This window comes from Oncorhynchus clarkii, chromosome 2 (assembly GCF_045791955.1).
Source record: "Oncorhynchus clarkii lewisi isolate Uvic-CL-2024 chromosome 2, UVic_Ocla_1.0, whole genome shotgun sequence".
Lineage (NCBI taxonomy): Eukaryota > Metazoa > Chordata > Actinopteri > Salmoniformes > Salmonidae > Oncorhynchus > Oncorhynchus clarkii.
The window spans coordinates 44,207,695-44,228,537 of NC_092148.1; the positions used below are offsets into that span (position 1 = coordinate 44,207,695).

Genomic DNA, 20,843 nt, shown 5'->3' on the forward strand with positions numbered 1-20,843 from the left:
ATAAATTAAGTCTCCGTAATCTAGCATGGGTAGGATAGTCATCTGAATCAGGGTTTGTTTGGCAGCTGGTGTGAAAGAGATTACAATAGAGGAAACCAAGTCTAGATTTAACTTTAGCCTGCAGTTTTGATATGTGCTGAGAGAAGGACAGTGTACCATCTAGTCATACTTCCAAGTACTTGTATGAGGTGACTACTTCAAGCTCTAAAACCTCAGAGGTAGTAATCACACCTGTGGAGAGAGGGGCATTCTTCTTACCAAACCACATGACCTTTGTTTTTGGAGGTGTTCAGACAGGGTTAAGGGTAGAGAAAGCTTGTTGGACACTAAGAAAGCTTTGTTGTAGAGCATTTAACACAAAATCCGGGCATACTACGGATGTGTTTGAAAATGTTTTCTAGAGTGCCAGAGTGTGCTCTGAGTGTTAGTAAAATCATTGTCAGATTGGCCGTTCATAAATTCAGAGCGTTTCTCTCTCGGAGCATTCAGAGCGCACACTTGCAGGTACCTAACCAAAACCAATTCAAATAATAATATATTCCATTGCGGGAAAGGGGGGGCTGAGATAATACAAAATACAAAATAAATTAAATAACCATCTCACTCTTTCAGTCACATTTAAATCACATCCTTAAACAGGCTCAGGTACCTGTGAGCATTAAATCGACAGGATTCCATGTAATGCCTCTACAGAAAAGTCCTTGAGTCCCAAAAAACGCTCAGCTGCACTCACAATGATCCCTATTTTCTCCGATTTCCTCTTCGTTTACGCTGTGCAGTTGATAACCAAAGTAATAAACACAACAAAGTCCACCTTGTTAACATGCAACATGTCAGGATCCCTCTGCTGACAAGAAACATCATCTGGTGTCTCTGCTCCTACTACCATTACTACTTCAACTTCACTCCTTTCTTCCACTCTTCTCAACCCCTCCAGATAGGAAACGTTCTGGACAGCCCTTATTCTTGCCATATCCGTCTCCTTCATCCTAACAGGACACTTCAGAAATGTGGGTGCATGTTCACCACCACAATTGCAGAATTTAGGTTCAGCTGGCATATAATACTCCTCCCATCTACATACACTTGACACATTAGGGAATAATTGACATTTATCACACTGCATGGGTTTGGGCACGAAGGCTTTCACAGGGAATCTTATATAACCCAAATACATGAGAGAATTGACAGAATTTTCATCAAAAAACAATAGAATGGATGGAGTGGGCTTCAGCACTCCATCTACCATGCGGGTCAGTCATTGTGCACCAACCACTTGATCAAATTATTCATGTATATACTTTGAATTTACTTCTAGCGCCCCCCCAGAGATAACACACTTAATAGGCTCCCTGCTTCAAAGATCCACACACAACACATTCCAATCCAACATCCTCTTAAGGCGCAAAGCTCGCTCCTTCTATTCCATAGAAACACAAAAACTAAATAAGCCCACTTATCGTTATTCTCATTGAAGCCACCTCATCCAATGCATCCACAATTTTAAGAGACTTCAAACAGATCTCCCAGCTAACAACATCGATCCAAAACCCTTATTCCAACCAAAAAAGACCCACAACTGGGTTTGGATTTACACTAAAACTTTACTTCTCTTATTTCCTTTTGTAATACAATTCTTCTCACTCTCATCTCCACTTGACAATCCATCTGATTCAAACAGAACATCCGCTTCTGACATTTTCCTCCTAGTTGGGAGAGTTGGGGTTTCTGGGAAATTGAGTTCTAATCTAGAAAAAATACAGCATTCTAGCCGGAGGGGTCTCTAAAAACACCTGTACACACAAACTTACATAGTGCAACTTTAAGAAAAATGACAGACATTTGTGCTCTAAATCCTTGAATACAAAACTTTCGCTACATGTCCTAAGTAATGCTTTAAGCCATAGACACAGGAAGTAGTTTGGGGGTAGGGGGTGCTGCGATTTTTCTTTGTCGCTAGCTATGCTGTGATAAGCTGTCTAACTCCAGTAAAACACGTCATAATTTATAAATGTCAGTATAAATCTGAAAAGTGAGTACTCACAGATTTGGAACAGAACATACATTTTAAGTATTGATAGTCGTTTGTCAGCTGATGCCAGTTGATTCATGATTTTGATTGCTGAGAAACGCTGACTGCATATCTGTCTCGTCCTGAGTCCAGACACGTGCACTACTATGGGACAGCTGGAGATCGAATTTGAATATTGAAACAATGTTGCAAATGTCGTAGAGACAGGTAGCAAGGTTTATACAAATCTCTGCTGTTGAAAACTAAATGTTAGTCTAAAATAAATGTGAGATAATGTCTAGATGCTTTTTATAGTGGAGATCAAGTTTATAAATTGCCTGGCTGGGCTGATGAAAGGTTTTAGAACACCTACTCATTCAAGGGTTTTTCTTTATTTTCCACATTGTAGAATAATAGTGAATACATCAAAACTATTAAAAAAACATATGTAATCATGTAGTAATCAATATTTTATATTTGAGATTCTTCAAATAGATTTGCACACTATTGGCATTCTCTCAACCAGCTTCATGAGGTAGTCACCTGGAATGCATTTCGATTACCAGATGTGCCTTGTTTAAAGTTAATTTGTGAAATGTCTTTCCTCTTAATGTGAGGAAATGCTCAAACTTAATGCTCAAATGCATTAAGAGGAAATAAAGGGTGGGAATCTCAAATATAAAATACATTTTGATTTGTTTAACTCTTTTTTTGGTTACTAGATGATTTCATGTGTGTTATTTCATAGTTTTGATGTCTTCACTATTTTATAATGTAGAAAACAGTAAAACAATAAAGACAAACCCTGGAATGAGTAGGTGTGTCCAAACATTTGACTGGTACTGTACAGACACACACACACATACATACACCACCGTTCAAAAGTTTGGGGTCACTTAGAAATGTCCTTGTTTTTGAAAGAAAAGCACATTTTTGTCCATTGAAATAACATAAAATTGATCAGAAATACAGTGTAGACATTGTTAATGTTGTAAATGACTATTGTAGCTGGAAACGGCTGATTTTGAATGTAATATCTACATAGGCCCATTATCAGCAACCATCACTACTGTGTTCCAATGGCACGTTGTGTTAGCTAAATCTAAATGTATAGACCCTAAAATTATGTTAGCACAGCTGAAAACTGGCCTTCTTTAGACTGGTTGAGTATCTGGAGCATCAGCATTTGTGGGTTCGATTACAGGTTCAAAATGGCCAGAAACAAAGAACTTTCTTCTGAAACTCGTCAGTCTATTCTTGTTCTGAGAAATGAAGGCTATTCCATGCGAGAAATTGCCAAGAAACTGAAGATCTGTTTCGCTGTGTACTACTCCCTTCACAGAACAGTGCAATTCTGGCTTTAACCAGAATAGAAAGAGAAGATGGAAAGCCCTGATGCACAACTGAGCAAGAGGACAAGTACCTTAGAGTGTCTAGTTTGAGAAAGAGGCCTCACAAGTCCTCAACTGGCAGCTTCATTAAATAGTACCGGCAAAATACCAATCTCAACATCAACAGTGAAGAGGCGACTCCGGGATGCTGGCCTTCTAGTCAGAGTTTCTCTGTCCAGTGTCTGTGTTCTTTTGCCCATCTTAATCTTTTCTTTTTATTGGCCAGTCTGAGGTATGGCTTTTTCCTTGCAACTCTGCCTAGAAGGCCAGCATCCCGGAGTAACCAGTGGTATATGGTATTTTTAGGTGAGTACTGATGCCGCCCTGTGGCCACTTTGTTAAAGGCAGGTGGACAAAATATTTTGCCTGGCCATTCCCAGAGCGCATCCCCAGGATGCTGTTGGAGAGACGCATCGCTGACACATCGGCGCCGTTTGGACGTCTTTTTTTGGTGCAGTCCGGACCGGCCTTGATTTCCACATCCACCCATTGACATAGGTTTTTGGTCCGGTCAGGACTTTCATTCAGAACCGAAAATGAACGTGATATCAACGTCCGGATAATACTTATTTTTCAACGTACAGGAAAGATGCCTTTTAGACATCTTGTCACCTTCGCTTTGCTGGTCTCAGCAGAACAGCAAGGACTGGGCCTGGAGGGGAGTTCAGATAAGAGTCATTCATACTTCCCAGTCCGATAATCAGATTATTTGTCAATCAATCATTCAGCAAAAGCTTGGTAGATGACAACCATAAGTGCACCATTAAACCATTGTTGTGTTCAAAGGATACTGGAGTTTGAATCTCAGAATGAGGGAAGTGGTGACAATCATGTCTTGAAGTGAAACATTGGGACTGTGCTGGAGATTTCAGGTAAGGACCAATATGCCATTTCAAACCCATTTCACATCTGAACTGTGCCAGTGAGGCTGCTGAGGGGAGGACTGCTCATAGTAATGGGAGGAACTGGGTAATTGGAATGGCATCAAACACATGTATTTGATACCATTCCACTCATCCCGTTCCAGGCATTACCACGAGCCCGTCCTCCCAAATTAAGGTGCCACCAACCTCCTGTGAACTGTACAGTGTACACCTAACACAGAAACTCACTCACAGCTTTCGGGAATTAGTCAATTAACAGGTTAATTCTTTCACTTGAGTTTGAGTTTGAGTTTATTTTTACAGGGACAGTGCACATTAATCAACGTTTCAGTAAAAGTGCCGGTTTTAGCCAGCCGGCTAATTTTCAACCGCAGTCCCTGGGCAGGTTATTAAAAGCAATTACAATATAGACAATAGCAGCATAGAACAAGCAAGACATAGCAACATAGGACAAGCAAGACATAGCATACAGACAGAGCAACATAGGACAAGCAAGACGTAGCATACAGACAGAGCAACATAAAACAAAAAGCAGCAAGACAAAATTCATAAAAGTAACAAAGTGTTTCCACACCTCACAAGCTACAGACAACAGACAACATGGAAAGCGGCAACACACAGCTAGGGACCATGTTCACAAATCTGATTGACCTTTAGCCATGTCTTCAAGCATTTTGTGAAAGTGTGATATGTGGTGCAGTTATGTGTGTCTGATGGCAGTGTATTCCAGACATGGGAAGCTCTCACAGAGAATGCAGATTTACTAAAGGTGCTTTTCCTTAGGGGAACTATACAGTCACCTCTCATGGCAGACCTTGTGGATCTGCTGCCATATGTCTGGGTTTTCTGTTTAACAAAAATATTGAGTGGAGGGGGAGCCAGGCCATTAAGGATCTTGAATACAAGACATGCGTCGGTGTATTGCACAAGATTTTCCCAACTCAAGAGCTCATGCTTTCTAAGGATGTGACAATGATGATGGCTATTGGGCTTCCTATCAAGCACTTTGAGAGCCTGTTTGTAGACAGACTGAATAGGTTTTAATGTTGTACAGCAAGCTTGGGCCCAACTAGTCAAGCACTATGTTAAGTGGGGGAGTATCATAGATTTGAAGTACAGTTTTGCTACCTCTGTAGTCAAACAATTTCGTATAAATCGAAAATTAGCTAGGTTGAATTTGGTTATATGAATTACCTTTTTCACATGCTTTTTAAAAGAGAGGTTGGAATCAAGTATGATGCCAAGGTACTTAAAATCGGATACCACCTGGAGCTTCTCCCCTGACACAGACATCTGGCTCAGTAGCATCTGTTGCCCTCTTTGTGACACACTGAGTTCTGCCTTCAAGGTATGATTTCATCCATCTCAAGGCATCAGGGGAAAAGTTGAACTTGGACAATTTTGTGATGAGAATCTCATGGTTAACAGTATCAAAAGCCTTCCTTAGGTCCAGAAACACAGCCCCAACAGCACCCCCTTTGTCCATCTTGGACTTCACATTTTCCAGAAGAAAGCAGTTGGCCGTTTCTGTGGAGTGTTTCGCTCTGAAGCCAAACTGCATGGAGTGTAATGTGAAGGGGCTGTTGTTGAGGTGGGCAATCAGTTGTTCTGCTACACACTTTTCAACAACCTTTGACTCCACAGGTAGTATACTAATGGGCCTGTAGTTACTCACGTCAGCAGGGTCGCCTGATTTAAATATGGCCATTATTATGGCCGACTTCCATACCCTTGGAAACACACCGAGACCAATAGATGTGTTGGTGACCTTAGTAATGGGGCCAATGAGTGACTCTTTGTAGTTTTTAAGAAAGGCAGAGTCCATCCCAAACACATCTTTGGCTTTAGAGTTCTTTAGTGAGCTAATCACCTTGTTCACCTTTGACTCAGAAACCTCCCTTATGATGAAGACAGGTTGAGTGTCATTCACTAGCACTGAGCCCAAGAAACAAGTGGAGGGGTTCTGTGTCAGTACCCTGACAGAGTCAATAAAGTAGGAATTGAAGGCTATTGCTATTTCGACTGCATCCTGTGTTAGATTGTTATTCACCATGATTTCTAGTCTTTTTGCAGTGTTACTATGGTCTTTCCCTGTTAACTTTTTTAGATTCTCCCATATCAATTTAGAATTTCCCTTTGCTTCACCAATTATGTTAATAAAAAAGTTTGCCTTGGCCTGTCTGATTTCTTTCATCACCTTATTTCTCAACATGGTAAACCTACGTCTGTCATGCTCTAATTTAGATTTTAGGGCTATTTTTAGAGCATAATATCGTTATTTCATCAATTTCCAGATTTCTCCATTTAGCCAAGGAAGGGTGCTCTTTTGGCCAGGTTTGGATTTGATTTTCTTTAGGAAACCATTTATTGTAGTCTGGATTGTGGATAGAAAAACCTGACTATCAGCTTCCACGTCTGTATAGGACAAGAGATCATTCCAGTTTATTCCCTTAATTGCTTTTTCAAAATAGTTTAATTCACTCTTAGGTATTCTGAGTTGATCCGGCTTTCTAACAGTAGAGAGGTTAAACCTGCTCTTAGACAGCTTTCTGGCTATAAGTGTCAGATTATGATCAGACAGCCCAGTAACCATATTGAATGATTTAGTCACTCTCTCTGGTTTATTACTGAACACCAAATCAATCTGTGTTTTAGAGCAACAAGTCACCCTGGTTGGCCCTTTAACTAGCTGTGTAAGGTCAAAGGTATTAGTGATCCGTTTGAGGGTTTTCCTACAACACTTGTCTTCATAATTAATGTTAAAATCTCCCATTAAGATGACCTCTTTCCCAAAATCACATTCCCTAAGCATGGTATTAAACTGATCAAAAAACACTTTTGGTGGAAGGTGGCCTATACATTCCAATGAGGGTAAAAGACATTTGGGGAGACAGTGTAACGTTCAGGCCGATACATTTTAGTTCATTATCACATGACCACTCAATTTGTTTACATCGGATATGTTCTTTAATGTAAATCATCACACCCCCTCCTCTTCCTTCAATCCTTCAATGTTAATTATGAATCTGTTCATCAGAATTCCCAGCAAAACTGAATACTGCATTGCAGTTACAGTGCCTTGCGAAAGTATTCGGCCCCCTTGAACTTTGCGACCTTTTGCCACATTTCAGGCTTCAAACATAAAGATATAAAACCGTATTTTTTTGTGAAGAATCAACAACAAGTGGGACACAATCATGAAGTGGAACGACATTTATTGGATATTTCAAACTTTTTTAACAAATCAAAAACTGAAAAATTGGACGTGCAAAATTATTCAGCCCCCTTAAGTTAATACTTTGTAGCGCCACCTTTTGCTGCGATTACAGCTGTAAGTCGCTTGGGGTATGTCTCTATCAGTTTTGCACATCGAGAGACTGACATTTTTTCCCATTCCTCCTTGCAAAACAGCTCGAGCTCAGTGAGGTTGGATGGAGAGCATTTGTGAACAGCAGTTTTCAGTTCTTTCCACAGATTCTCGGTTGGATTCAGGTCTGGACTTTGACTTGGCCATTCTAACACCCGGATATGTTTATTTTTGAACCATTCCATTGTAGATTTTGCTTTATGTTTTGGATCATTGTCTTGTTGGAAGACAAATCTCCATCCCAGTCTCAGGTCTTTTGCAGACTCCATCAGGTTTTCTTCCAGAATGGTCCTGTATTTGGCTCCATCCATCTTCCCTGTCCCTGCTGAAGAAAAGCAGGCCCAAACCATGATGCTGCCACCACGATGTTTGACAGTGGGGATGGTGTGTTCAGCTGTGTTGCTTTTACGCCAAACATAACGTTTTGCATTGTTGCCAAAAAGTTCAATTTTGGTTTCATCTGACCAGAGCACCTTCTTCCACATGTTTGGTGTGTCTTCCAGGTGGCTTGTGGCAAACTTTAAACAATACTTTTTATGGATATCTTTAAGAAATGGCTTTCTTCTTGCTACTCTTCCATAAAGGCCAGATTTGTGCAATATACAACTGATTGTTGTCCTATGGACAGAGTCTCCCACCTCAGCTGTAGATCTCTGCAGTTCATCCAGAGTGATCATGGGCCTCTTGGCTGCATCTCTGATCAGTCTTCTCCTTGTATGAGTTGAAAGTTTAGAGGGACGGCCAGGTCTTGGTAGATTTGCAGTGGTCTGACTTCCATTTCAATATTATCGCTTGCACAGTGCTCCTTGGGATGTTTAAAGCTTGGGAAATATTTTTGTATCCAAATCCGGCTTTAAACTTCTTCACGACAGTATCTCGGACCTGCCTGGTGTGTTCCTTGTTCTTCATGATGCTCTCTGCGCTTTTAACGGACCTCTGAGACTATCACAGTGCAGGTGCATTTATACGGAGACTTGATTACACACAGGTGGATTGTATTTATCATCATTAGTCATTTAGGTCAACATTGGATCATTCAGAGATCCTCATTGAACTTCTGGAGAGAGTTTGCTGCACTGAAAGTAAAGGGGCTGAATAATTTTGCACGCCCAATTTTTCAGTTTTTGCTTTGTTAAAAAAGTTTGAAATATCCAATAAATGTCGTTCCACTTCATGATTGTGTCCCACTTGTTGTCGATTCTTCACAAAAAAATACAGTTTTATATCTTTATGTTTGAAGCCTGAAATGTGGCAAAAGGTCGCAAAGTTCAAGGGGGCCGAATACTTTCGCAAGGCACTGTACATTACGTCCATCTCATCAAAGCTACTACTTTACTAACTTGCCTCTTCATGTCATGCTGGCCAGCGTCTATGAAAAACTCCCAACAGTGTAGTGATAGTGTTCAACTACGCCGCCTGGCAGAAGTAGACATGGCACTACACGCTCATCTCTTCCCAGTGTCTGCTGATGGCCCACCACAAACCTGGCAGTAGAGCAGATAACCTAAGACCCAACCAGTGGAGGCTGGTAGGAGGAGCTATAGGAGGATGAGCTCATTGTAATGGCTGGAATGGAATAAATGGAACAGTATCAAAAACATATGAAAATCTTGTTTGACTCCGTTCCATTACTTCCTTTGCAGCCATTACAATGAGCCCGTCCTCCTATAGCTACCCCACCAGCCTCCACTGGAAACAACCTAGGTAGGCCTAAAAATCAACAAGCTTATCCGTGTGTTACATCATGCATCATTTGCTAACACATTTGTTTTTTCCCATTGACATTTGAACATTTCCAACGCTCCTGATGCTAAAGGGAACCTTTTGTGAGTACATGCGTCACATATCATGTGTCACTTCTTTAAACACAGGGCATACGCCACTGCTGTTCGGTTCATACCAGAGGCCACAATTGTCATTTGGATTTCTTTGACATGTTTTTGCATGCGTGTGCAGCCTCACATTTGAACTCACCTGGAGGAGGATCCTGAGGTTGTGCACCAGGGGTTCCGCAGGTACTTGGTCAACATCGTGCAAACACTGTCAGAGGACCCGGGAGCGAGAGGAGATATCTATCATTAGTTAATATTGTCCGAAACCCAGGGTTCTTCATCGATCATCGCCTATGTTTGGATTTACACTCTGTAGTCAAAGAATCTGCAAGCCCTTTGTGACTTCACCACAGCGCACCTCAGACATTTCTGTGCATGTTATACAGTGGTCTCCTCAGAGGAGGAAGGGGCGGACCGTCCTCAGTGAATTTCATAAAAATAGTAAAACAGTTTGCCTTTTTAGATAAACTATATTAAATATATTCACGTCACCAAATAATTGATTAAAACACAATGTTTTGCAATGAAGGTTTACAGTAGCCTCAAAAGCACTCTTTAGGGTAGTGCCATGGTCTAGCTGGAGGACAGCTAGCTTCTTTCCTCCTCTTGGTACATTGACTTCAATACCAAACTTAGGAAGCTCATGGTTCTCACCTCCTCCCATGATTTACACAGTAATTATGACAACTTCCAGAGGACATCCTCCAACCTATCTGAGCTCTTGCAGCATGAACTGACATGTTGTCCACCCAATCAACGGATCTGAGAATGAATCTAGCACTGAAAGCATAACCTACAGCTAACTAGCACTACAGTACATGAAATGTGGAGAGTAGTTGACTAAAATACAATAGTTGAACAGTTTTGAATACATTTTTTGCCTACTCAAACACAGAGCTCAAACAGAGGGATGTTATGTTAGCTAGCTGGCTTTGACCATCCAACAACACTGGAACCCTTCCAATTCATGGTAAGCTTTCGGTTTGACTAATTTATTGTCACCGGGGCCCACCGGTGGAACTGTTAAACTGCACACTAATGTTACTGCATGATTGTAGCAGGTTTACTAAGGCGTTAGTTATATTAGCTATGTTGACTATGATGTTACTTTAGCTAATATGGTGACAATGATGTAGGCTGTGTGTAGCAGTTTTGAAATGGTTTGGAATGATTTTTTCACCTGGTCACATACAGCTGGTGTGAATTAAAGTACACAAGCAAAGGGAAAATATGAGCAGCGGAGAGCGCGTAGTTGTGAGAAGGATTACACTGTGGTTGCTATGAAAGTAAACTCTTTACGTGTGATCAGGGGTGCATTCATTCTGCCGATTCTGTTGTAAAATGTTTATTCAAACGGAGCGGGGATAAAAATACCTGGATTTGTCCAATAGAAACTCTCGTTTTCAACTGCTGGACTAATGATTACGACCTAGATCAAATGTTTCTCTGGATCTGTGTGCACCTACATTGTAAAAAATTTCAGTATCATGTAGTAGCCTAAACCCATCACTGCTACATTGAACTGGGTGAATGGAATATGAATGAGAGTCATCCAATATGCCATAATAGAAATAAGGCCATGAGCACGAGACAAAAAAAAAAATCCTCCCTCATCTTAAAACACCGACCGCCACTGACATCATAATTTATTCCAACTTTAACCAATCCGCCGTCAGCGACCTCTCATTTTACGTAACATAATTCCACCGCTATCTAGATTTGAGGTGGCACAAAGAAAGTTTAGAAACTAGAAAATGAATCTGTCAACCTTCAACTGCACTTGGATGTTTTGTTCACAGGAGGTTGGTGGCACCTTAATTGGGGAGGACGGGCTCATGGTAATAGCTGGAACGGGACGTGTGGAATGGTATTAAATACAAATACATAGTTTCCATGTGTTTGATGCCATTCCATTTACTCTGTTCCGGGCATTATTATGAGCAGTCCTCCCCTCAGCAGCCTTCACTGATTGTGTTGTGTGTATATAAAAAAAGTTCTAAAATGTCTACTATTAAAACACTTTACATTAAAAGTCTCAGAATAAAGTTGGCAACTTCAATAAGTCCTGAAGTGTCTAAAAAAGATAGGTAAATGTTCAAGTTACAGTGCAACAGTTCTTTAAACAATGGACATTTATTAACTTATTTCCACAGGTGGAAGAAAAGAGTACAACAGTTCTTTAAACCTCTTAGAGCTACCCCCCTACTTTTTTCAATTTCCGCCTGAAGACATACCCAAATCTAAACTGCCTGTAGCTCAGGCACAGATCCAAGTATATGCATATTCTTGGTACCATTTGAAAGAAAACACTGAAGTTTGCATAAATGTGAATTGAATGTAGGAGAATATAACAATAGATCTGGTTTAGATAATGAAAAACAATGGAAAAAAACATACTTTTTATTTTTGTTAATTCATCATCTTTAAAATAAACAAGATAAAACAAACATTCAGATAGGATGATGGGGACAATTTCAGTGAAAAATATAAGAGGGCAACAGTGCAAAGTTTCAGAATGATAACTTCCAAAATGGGTGTACTACATGACATTTATCATGAAGTCACCCAGGTGTCCCACACAAGTAGCCCAAATGTACCCAAGTGGCCAAATTGGAGTTATACATTTTGAATGGAGTAACTATATACAAAATACCAAAATGGTATTCTAACACCACCCCCCCCCCAAAAAAATGGAGAAAAAATATATACATTTACAAAATAACACTTTCAATATTTGGAAGACTCAGTCCTCTACACTCCCTCAGTCCTCTCTTGTGCTGCTGATGCCAGATGCCATAGCACATCCATGCCTGCAGAAATACATTTGGGCAGATGAACACCACTTGTGGCAGGAGCTGGATGAACCAGCTTCAGTGGGGGATGACACCTTGGCACTGGGGGCTCCCATTCGGAGTCAGTGTCACTGTGAAAGAAAATGTTCAGTTAGAATAGTTTCACATGAGCCCTGTATCAACAGGTATAATAAACAGATATATCTAGGAGTACAGGGAACATAAGGTTGAATATATTTTTTATAGACCTGCTAGATCTACTGTCTCATTTATATGACATTTCAGCTAGATCTACTGTCTCCATTACATTATGACAGACCAGCTAGATCTGTCTTTATTATATTACAACAGACCAGCTGTATCTACTGTCTCCATTTCACTTTGGCCATTGTGGGCCTGCCCTCCCCTCAACAGCCTCAAATAGTCTATTTCATTTCACAAATAATATTTTATATTATTCATTTCAAACAACGGCATTAGCATGAGAAGAACTTACCAGTCCAAAACGATGTCCTCTCCGTTCAAAAAATATTCCTCCATTTGGGAATCGCTAAATGAATCGTCCTCGATCAATTTATTCTAAAATTGTGTGTACATCTGTATATCTAGACTTATATTTAGCTTTCCCTGACTTAGTCGCCATACTGATTGATATGTAAACAGCTGAATATGCGCTTTACCAAAACAATGCTGTGCGTAACATGCGTTGCTCCTTCTGGTATGATTCGTCAATGGCGAATTAACCTCTTTACGCCGGAGTTCACTACATGGGTTGGTCTTCCAACACATAAACATTACATATTGCCGTTTACCTCAGCTCATTGGCTATCTACCCAGCTAGATTTCAAGACGATCAGTGGTCATTGGGTTAAAATACAGTTAAATCAACGAAACAGCGGGCAAATCATTGGTGCACAATGATGTCATTACTTGTCTTCAAAACGGCTTCTTTCAGTCAATACGTCCCGCGAAATGACTCATCAGGTTTGGTTGCGTTACAAACCAGTTGATTGCAATGAAACCAAATATGACTGGAAAAGTCACGTTTAGTGTGTGTATTTACCTTGAATGTGTCGTCGAAAATGGAATGAGACGGAATTCACGACAAGCGGTTCACAAAATGTTTTGTGTTAGGCTATAAAAAGGGATTTTATCAAACAAAAGATCATTCATTGTGTACCAATGAGCATTGGGATTGCAAACAGAGGAAGATCGTCAAAGGTAAACTATTTTTTTATTGCAGTTTGTGATTTTGTTACGCCTGTGCTGGTTGAAATAGTTGTTTATGGGGCTCTATCCTCAGATAATCACATCGTATTATTTCGCAGTAAATCCTTTTTTAAATCTGACAACGCAGTTGGATTAGCAAGATTCTAGGCTTTCGAAACATGTGAGACACTTGTATTTTCATGAACGTTTAATATGACTATTTATGTAGCGATCACCATATGTTGTCGAATTTCATCCCGCTACCGGGTTCGTTGCGCAGAGAGGTTAAACAATGGACATTTATTAACTGATCTCCACAGGTGGAAGGTAAGAGTACAACAGTTCTTTAAACAATGGACATTTATTAACTGATCTTCACAGGTGGAAGGTAAGAGCGTACAACAGCAACAGAACAAGGTTTAAACGGCATATCCAACAATGCCTCCTTTTCCGATGCACTCTCCAATGTAGAACCACATCAGCACTTCAGTGCAGACCAATCCATTTCTGAATGCATCCTGTAACAAAAGCATATTGACATTAATCCCAAACAAATACCAGAGTCATATCTAAAAACCAACATGGCAGACAATTCCATATTTCCCAATTGGTTAGGATGTAGGCCTAATGTCTCCTCTGGTGGATTGCAGCTACTTATTTTGATAATGACGGGACTAAATCAAATCAAATTTTATTTGTCACATACACATGGTTAGCAGATGTTAATGCGAGTGTAGCGAAATGCTTGTGCTTCTAGTTCCGACAATGCAGTAATAACCAACAAGTAATCTAGCTAACAATTCCAAAACTACTACCTTAGACACAAGTGTAAGGGGATAAAGAATATGTACATAAAGATATATGAATGAGTGATGGTACAGAGCGGCATAGGCAAGATACAGTAGATGGTATTGAGTGCAGTATATACATATGAGATGAGTATGTAAACAAAGTGGCATAGTTAAAGTGGCTAGTGATACATGTATTACATAAAGATGCAGTAGATTATATACTTGTAAGAGTTGAGATAAGTCACAACCAATGTTCCCGCTAAGCTGTGAGCTTGTGCAAGCAGCAGCACCAAGACTACCACGAGCTGCCGCTCAGAAATATCAGCCCACAGAGAGAAGCAGGAGATTATACTTGATAAAGTTTTCTAGAGCAGTGGTCACAAACCAGTCGATAGCAAACCTGGTCAATCTCCAAGTCATTCCTAGACAGTCGACCCAACACTTTGTATTCAACCCTTTTAAACCACAAAATGCATGTTCCTTCCATTTCCACTCAGCACTACAATAGTAATGAATGAGTAGCAATGTATCTATAGGCTTGGGTTATTTGTAGCCTGGGTCTTTTTTTAATATCAAGGAATATTTCACTTCCTCTGTTCATAGGCGTAACGCGATTTTGTACATGAGGAAATAATGGAAGACTGCCCCTTTTGGGCAGTGTCAGCGGAGGAAAGGGAGAGCGGAGGGATGAGAGGCTCAGTCTGCTGCTCTCTCCCTCCACTAAAGCTGACTACAGCTGTAGACGCCATCATTCCAGTAAAATGAAAAGCAAATTATTGAAATGTAGACTCACTCAACTGTGTTTCACAAGTAATACAACAGATCCATGACCAGTGTGGTCATATAGCCTACCTCATTTTTTAAAATAGAATTTGTACAAAAGAAAATGTCCCGAACAACAATGCATTGGCAGGGCAATTCAACCAAAGCCAGTATGGGGTGGTAATATATTGGGCCTATAGCTTACTGCACAAACCTCATTGCTAGAATACTGTTTTAAACGGGTTAATGTTGCATATTACAAGTCATTAGCGGTAGATCTCAGCTTGTATTTTGACCTCAGAAAAGGTTGGTGACCACTGTTCTACAGTTTTCCCCTGTAAACACTCAACGTTTCCCTTTACTGTGGCAATTGGGACACGCAATATTAGCCACTTTCAATGCAACATACCGACACAAACTATGCAACAGATTTTGTTGTAGGCAGAATGCATTTCAGTAGGATTCTATTGCATTGACACGCACTACTCAGACCGGTGCAGCATTAGCGGTCGTGAGTAGATGCGCTTGTTTAGAGATCAAAGCGAGAGCTGCATGTAGCCACGTGTGCATATTGTTCATATCCTTTGCTAGTTAGTAAGCCCAGTGATCATTTGTAGTCAGCATAAACCGTGTACATTTCTAGACATCTTTGAAAAGCGAGTCAGGTAAAGAGATTTTTTTACGTCTTAAAGGGGCAGTGTTGTATTTTGGACAGGCTTGAATAAGCTAAGTAGCCAATAGGCAGAGGGTAGCATCATTTGTCTGATTCTCTGTAATAATGGTATGGGAATAAAAATGCCCTTTATTTTGTAAAGTGGTTTCTTACATCAAACAACATTTTCAGTCACATCCTTGTCTGAAGGACAAGTGGATAAACAGATTAATGTCAACCCTGCATGTTTTTTCCCCCATAAGTCTCATGGAATGTAGGCCTAAATTGAACACCACACATTGGCTGCTACTGTAGGCTGAATGATAGAACAGCTATTTCCATGTTAAATGTTATGGGATGTATTTTCTCCATTGTTTTTGATGGTAGACCTACAGTATGATCAAATAGCCACAGTACAGACCCAGTGTTCACAGCAAATGCACGCTGGAAGTTCACAACGTTCAAGTTTGCGCTCAGCAGACCTGAAATTTGCTCAGTGACAAATTGTTTTTGAGGGAACATTGATCACAACACCCACATTCAGAGAGCCAATGGGCAAAAGAAAGAACTTGCTAGCTACTTATACAGTATTGCATTGATACCCACTCAAGCAATCTTCTCAGTTCTCACCTTCACTGTCGTCTGTCCAAGGCGTCCACTGTTGACACCGGTGAGGATGTTCTTGATTCCTGCAATGGCCTGGGGAATCTCGGCAGGGGAAGGTGGCACAAGCTCGACTTTAGCGTAGTGCCAGAAGGTCGCTAGCCGGGGCTTGGAGTAGGTGGCAGCGGCTGAAAAAACAAGATGAACACGCCATGTCATGAAATGTGTCCTCTGCTGCATGCTGCTTGGTCAAGAGAGATAAGAAACATTAGATGTAGTTTACAGGTGAGACAGCTAGGGGACTCAAAGAGCTTGTCAGAAGACCTACCTGAGCTTGACATTAGCTAGTTAGGTAGCCAAGTTACCTAGCTAGCTAACACTTATCTACTATAATACGTTACCACATCTAGCTAACCAACACTCAGTTGGAAACAAGTTTTTATTCGAGATTGATGGTGACATGGCTTGTTCGTTTGTCTACCATTAGTGTGTGTACAAAACATTAACACCACAAGCATATACACTTTATTCAGTACTACTGCAGTTAGTAAATAATTCCAATAGATGGCAGCATAAGACCACAAATGACATTTCTGAATAATATTTAGCTTTCTCCCTGGATACACCACTCCCCTCACAGGAAAATTCCTGTTTGTGCTTTTTTCTGTCCCTTCCTTTCCACACTGCTAACGAAAAGGAAGAACTGAAAAAGCATTTAACAGATTACTGTGGCGTAATATAATGATGCTTCATGTTTATTATTACCAGTTTTTATATCATGTTTATACTTACTATAACATTACTATAACGATTATCAATAGTCCTGAACATTAATTCAGTCACCTCTGGTTGACAAAAACATATTTTCCTAGTACATTAAAATGTCAAATTCATCAACCAGCATCGACCCCGCTCTGCCTTCTCGCGCAAGCGAGGGGCATGTTGAGGTAAATTTGCTAACCGCGAGGATTACATGATGTGACTTATTGGCGAGCTGGAAGATGCACTCGTCCTCTCTATTCCCGAAGCAGTTTACTCCCAATATGATTAAGTTATGGTCTTTTTATAATGCAATTCTACTAGGGTTGAGGGTAGTGCATCTGACTAGTGATTATTTGGCTGGGGTTCAGTACCTGCTATAGTCACTATTTGTTTGCTCTCCCAAAAGCAACACAGCCCTAATACGAGATATATAGCTAACTGTAAAGTAATGAGTGACCATTTTAGAAAATCATGGGACATATAGTCTTTGGTTGCATGCTATTTTATGTCACTCATATTGCTGCTATAGCCCATAACTGATGCGTCGGGATCTTATGCTGCCATCTATTGGAAATATTTAGCAATTAAAAGTTATTAATTCACATAAAGACATTTTTATTTTTTTTTATTTTACCTTTATTTAACCAGGCAAGTCAGTTAAGAACAAATTCTTATTTTCAATGACGGCCTGGGAACAGTGGGTTAACTGCCTGTTCAGGGGCAGAACGACATCAGTGAGGCATTGTGACGCAAACCAATGGGCTGGGAATAGAACCGTTCGGAAGGCGGGTTGGTGCAGCGGTGCTCCATACAACTAATAGGAGCTTTAATTTTTTTATTTCACCTTTATTTAACCAGGTAGGCTAGTTGAGAACAAGTTCTCATTTACAACTGCGACCTGGCCAAGATAAAGCATAGCAGTGTGAACAGACAACACAGAGTTACACATGGAGTAAACAATTAACAAGTCAATAACACAGTAGAAAAAAAAAGAGTCTGTATACATTGTGTGCAAAGGGCATGAGGAGGTAGGCGAATAATTACAATTTCACAAAATTAACACTGGAGTAATAAATGATCAGATGGTCATGTACAGGTAAAGATACTGGTGTGCAAAAGAGCAGAAAAGTAAATAAATATAAACAGTATGGGGATGAGGTATGTAAATTGGGTGGGCTATTTACCGATAGACTATGTACAGCTGCAGCGATCAGTTAGCTGCTCAGATAGCAGATGTTTGAAGTTGGTGAGGGAGATAAAAAGTCTCCAACTTCAGCGATTTTTGCAATTCGTTCCATTCACAGGCAGCAGAGAACTGGAACGAAAGGCGGCCAAATGAGGTGTTGGCTTTAGGGATGATCAGTGAGATACACCTGCTGGAGCACGTGCTACGGGTGGGTGTTGCCATCGTGACCAGTGAACTGAGATAAGGCAGAGCTTTACCTAGCATGGACTTGTAGATGACCTGGAGCCAGTGGGTCTGGCGATGAATATGTAGCGAGGGCCAGCCGACTAGAGCATACAGGTCGCAGTGGTGGGTGATAAGGTGCTTTAGTAACAAAACGGATGGCACTGTGATAAACTGCATCCAGTTTGCTGAGTAGAGTATTGGAAGCTATTTTGTAGATGACATCGCCGAAGTCGAGGATCGGTAGGATAGTCAGTTTTACTAGGGTAAGTTTGGAGGTGTGAGTGAAGGAGGCTTTGTAGCGGAATAGAAAGCCGACTCTAGATTTTATTTTAGATTAGAGATGTTTGATATGAGTCTAGAAGGAGAGTTTACAGTCTAGCCAGACACCTAGGTACTTATAGATGTCCACATATTCTAGGTCGGAACCATCCAGGGTGGTGATGCTAATCGGGCGTGCGGGTGCAGGCAGCGAACGGTTGAAAAGCATGCATTTGGTTTTACTAGCGTTTAAGAGCAGTTGGAGGCCACGGAAGGAGTGTTGTATGGCGTTGAAGCTCGTTTGGAGGTTAGATAGCACAGTGTCCAAGGAAGGGCCGGAAGTATACAGAATGGTGTCGTCTGCGTAGAGGTGGATCAGGGAATCGCCCGCAGCAAGAGCAACATCATTGACATATACAGAGAAAAGAGTCGGGAAGGGAGAATTTAACCCTATGCCACCCCCATAGAGACTGCCAGAGGACCGAACAACATGCCCTCCGATTTGACACACTGAACTCTGTCTGCAAAGTAGTTGGTGAACCAGGCAAGGCAGTCATTAGAAAAACCAAGGCTATTGAGTCTGCCGATAAGTATACGGTGACTGAGTCGAAAGCCTTGGCCAGGTCGATGAAGACGGCTGCACAGTACTGTCTTTTATCGATGGCGGTTATGATATTGTTTAGTACCTTGAGCGTGGCTGAGGTGCACCCGTGACCGGCTCGGAAACCAGATTACACAGCGGAGAAGGTACGGTGGGATTCGAGATGGTCAGTGACCTGTTTGTTGACTTGGCTTTCGAAGACCTTAGATAGGCAGGGCAGGATGGATATAGGTCTGTAACAGTTTGGGTCCAGGGTGTCTCCCCCTTTGAAGAGGGAGATGACTGCGGCAGCTTCCCAATCCTTGGGGATCTCAGACGATATGAAAGAGAGGTTGAACAGGCTGGTAATAGGGGTTGCGACAATGGCGGCAGATAGTTTCAGAAATAGAGGGTCCAGATTGTCAAGCCCAGCTGATTTGTACAGGTCCAGGTTTTGCAGCTCTTTCAGAACATCTGCTATCTGGATTTGGGTAAAGGAGAACCTGGAGAGGCTTGGGCGAGTAGCTGCGGGGGGCGGAGCTGTTGGCCGAGGTTGGAGTAGCCAGGAGGAAGGCATGGCCAGCCGTTGAGAAATGTTTGTTGAAGTTTTCGATAATCATGGATTTATCGGTGGTGACCGTGTTACCTAGCCTCAGTGCAGTGGGCTGGCATTGTGACGCAAACCAATGGGCTGGGAATAGAATAGAACCGTTCGCTCGGCCCCATGCAATTAATTAGTTTATTTTAAAAAAGCGTTAAATGTCAGCCTACTGTGGGAAGCATTGGCGTCAACATAGGCCAACATCCCAGTAGAACACTTTCGAGACCTTGGAGTCCATGCCGCGACGAATTGAGTCTGTTTTGAGGGCTAACGGGGGGTTACAACTCAATATTAGGAAGGTGTTATTGTTTTGTACACTCAGTAGTTAGCTAGCTGCAGCCGGGAAGATGCGCTAAACTGTAACATAGCTAACTACTAGCATAGCCACCGATGCCAGCGTGACTGTCAACTTGAATATACTAACATGTTTTAATAGCGTCGACGTTAAGCTTATATCTAAATACAATCATTTAACTTACCTCCGATCAAAGTAGGTACTTTGGCCACCAATTTCTGGACTGCCTGTGCCATGGTGGTTTGCTTTAGAGTCGTGAAAAATACGCAATAGGCTATTTGCTGCAACTGAATGTCACCTCCAGCAAGAAGGACCCTTCAAGTGCGGCTGCCCTTTGATCTGCCTGAACGGAAATAGCTGCAGAGCTGCCTAATTTATTATTATATATCTATAAACCTTTATTTAACTAGGCATGAATCATAAACTACTCTGTTATTTTTTTCCCCACTTAATCTCGATGTCGAAATCTTTTCAGAATGTGAAAAATCGTTTTCAATGTCAATAACAGACTGGCAAATTGAGGCCAGTGTATGAAAATAAAATAATACCGTAAATGTTCAAGAATGAAAAGTATTGTAATGAAACAGCAGGTAGCAGATCTCGAAACCTCGACCTTCGAGCCCGAGGTCCGGCGCGCTATCG

At 41.1% G+C, this 20,843-nt stretch overlaps 1 protein-coding gene across 1 annotated transcript; it reads right to left on the reverse strand.

Annotated features, from left to right (window-relative positions):
- Positions 1-11,584: 11,584 nt before the first annotated feature.
- On the reverse strand, positions 11,585-20,605 carry LOC139368299 (ATP synthase subunit g, mitochondrial-like). Its single transcript, XM_071107050.1, has 4 exons — positions 20,386-20,605; positions 16,322-16,482; positions 13,778-14,004; positions 11,585-11,670 (listed from the first exon to the last, which is right to left on the reverse strand). The coding sequence occupies exons 1-3, from the start codon at positions 20,435-20,437 to the stop codon at positions 13,906-13,908; spliced, it is 312 nt and encodes a 103-aa protein (XP_070963151.1). The 5' UTR covers positions 20,438-20,605; the 3' UTR covers positions 11,585-11,670; positions 13,778-13,905.
- Positions 20,606-20,843: the final 238 nt, after the last annotated feature.